The sequence below is a fragment of the Solanum tuberosum genome, unplaced genomic scaffold (assembly GCF_000226075.1).
Source record: "Solanum tuberosum cultivar DM 1-3 516 R44 unplaced genomic scaffold, SolTub_3.0 scf00975, whole genome shotgun sequence".
NCBI lineage: Eukaryota > Viridiplantae > Streptophyta > Magnoliopsida > Solanales > Solanaceae > Solanum > Solanum tuberosum.
The window spans coordinates 3,564-4,657 of NW_006239867.1; the positions used below are offsets into that span (position 1 = coordinate 3,564).

Sequence of the window (1,094 nt, forward strand, 5' to 3'; positions counted from 1 at the left end):
AAAGATTGGTCTGGTTTGACTTGACACAAAGTTTTAAGAAATTAAAGAAGACTTTTGAATCTTGTGGTCCTAAATTAAAGTTATGTCAAATGTACAAAATTGCCCTTAATCTTGTGGTCTTAAACATGCCACGTGGAAAGCAAAAAGTAAAATGTTACCAAAAAGGAAAGAGATCATTTTTTTGAAACTGACTAAAAAGGAAAGGAGGTCATTCTTTGTGAAACGGAGGGAGTATCTAATAAGAATTCATCAACTAGATACTCGTAGTTATCGAATATTTTAAAGTTTTCCATTTAAATTTTACGGGAAGAGTCAAAATAGTCCTAGTTCTCAAAATAACCTAGCGGGTCGTTACATCATCTACCACTTAAACAAACGTTCGTCCTCGAATGGTAAAACAAAAGAACGCACCTGAACGCTCAAAAAGCTGAGGATATACACTCCTCATGTCTGACTCGATCTCCCATGTAGCCTCCTCAACTGGATGATACTTCCATTGAACCTTTACTGAAGCAATCTCTTTCGACCTCAACTTTCGAATTTGCCTATCCAAAATGGTTACCGGCTCCTCCTCAAAAGTCAAATTTTGATCAAGTAACACCGAATCCCATTGAATCACATGAGCACCACCCTGATGATACTTTTTCAACATTGAAATATGAAATACGGAGTGAACACCCGACAAACTAGGTGGCAAAGCCAACTCATACGCCACCTCACCGATATACCTTGGGCTCAACTTGTCCTCCTTCCCAAATCTCATCACACCCTTCATGGGTAAAACCTTCAATAAGACCCACTCTCCAACCACGAACCTTCTGATCTTCATAACTCTTTTACCTACTCTGAGCCATGAGAAGTCTATCTTGGATCAACTTGACCTTGTCAAAGGACTCCCTCAACAAATCTGTACCCCACGGTCTAACCTCAAATGCATCAAATCAACCAATTGGAGATCGACATCTACTACCATACAAAGCCTCAAATAGTGCCATCTCAATGCTCGAATGGTAACTATTATTGTAAGCAAATTTCGCTAATGGCAAGAACTGATCCCAGTGACCACCAAAGTCGATCACACACGCCCGCAACAT

General features: G+C 39.8%; 1 protein-coding gene across 1 annotated transcript; it reads right to left on the minus strand.

The window, feature by feature from the left end:
* Positions 1-411: 411 nt before the first annotated feature.
* On the minus strand, positions 412-829 carry LOC107059203 (uncharacterized; the record flags this gene model as incomplete). The annotated part of the gene is made up of 1 exon (XM_015305686.1): positions 412-829. A coding segment is annotated over exon 1 (418 nt), but the record flags the coding sequence as incomplete, so codon positions are not given.
* Positions 830-1,094: the final 265 nt, after the last annotated feature.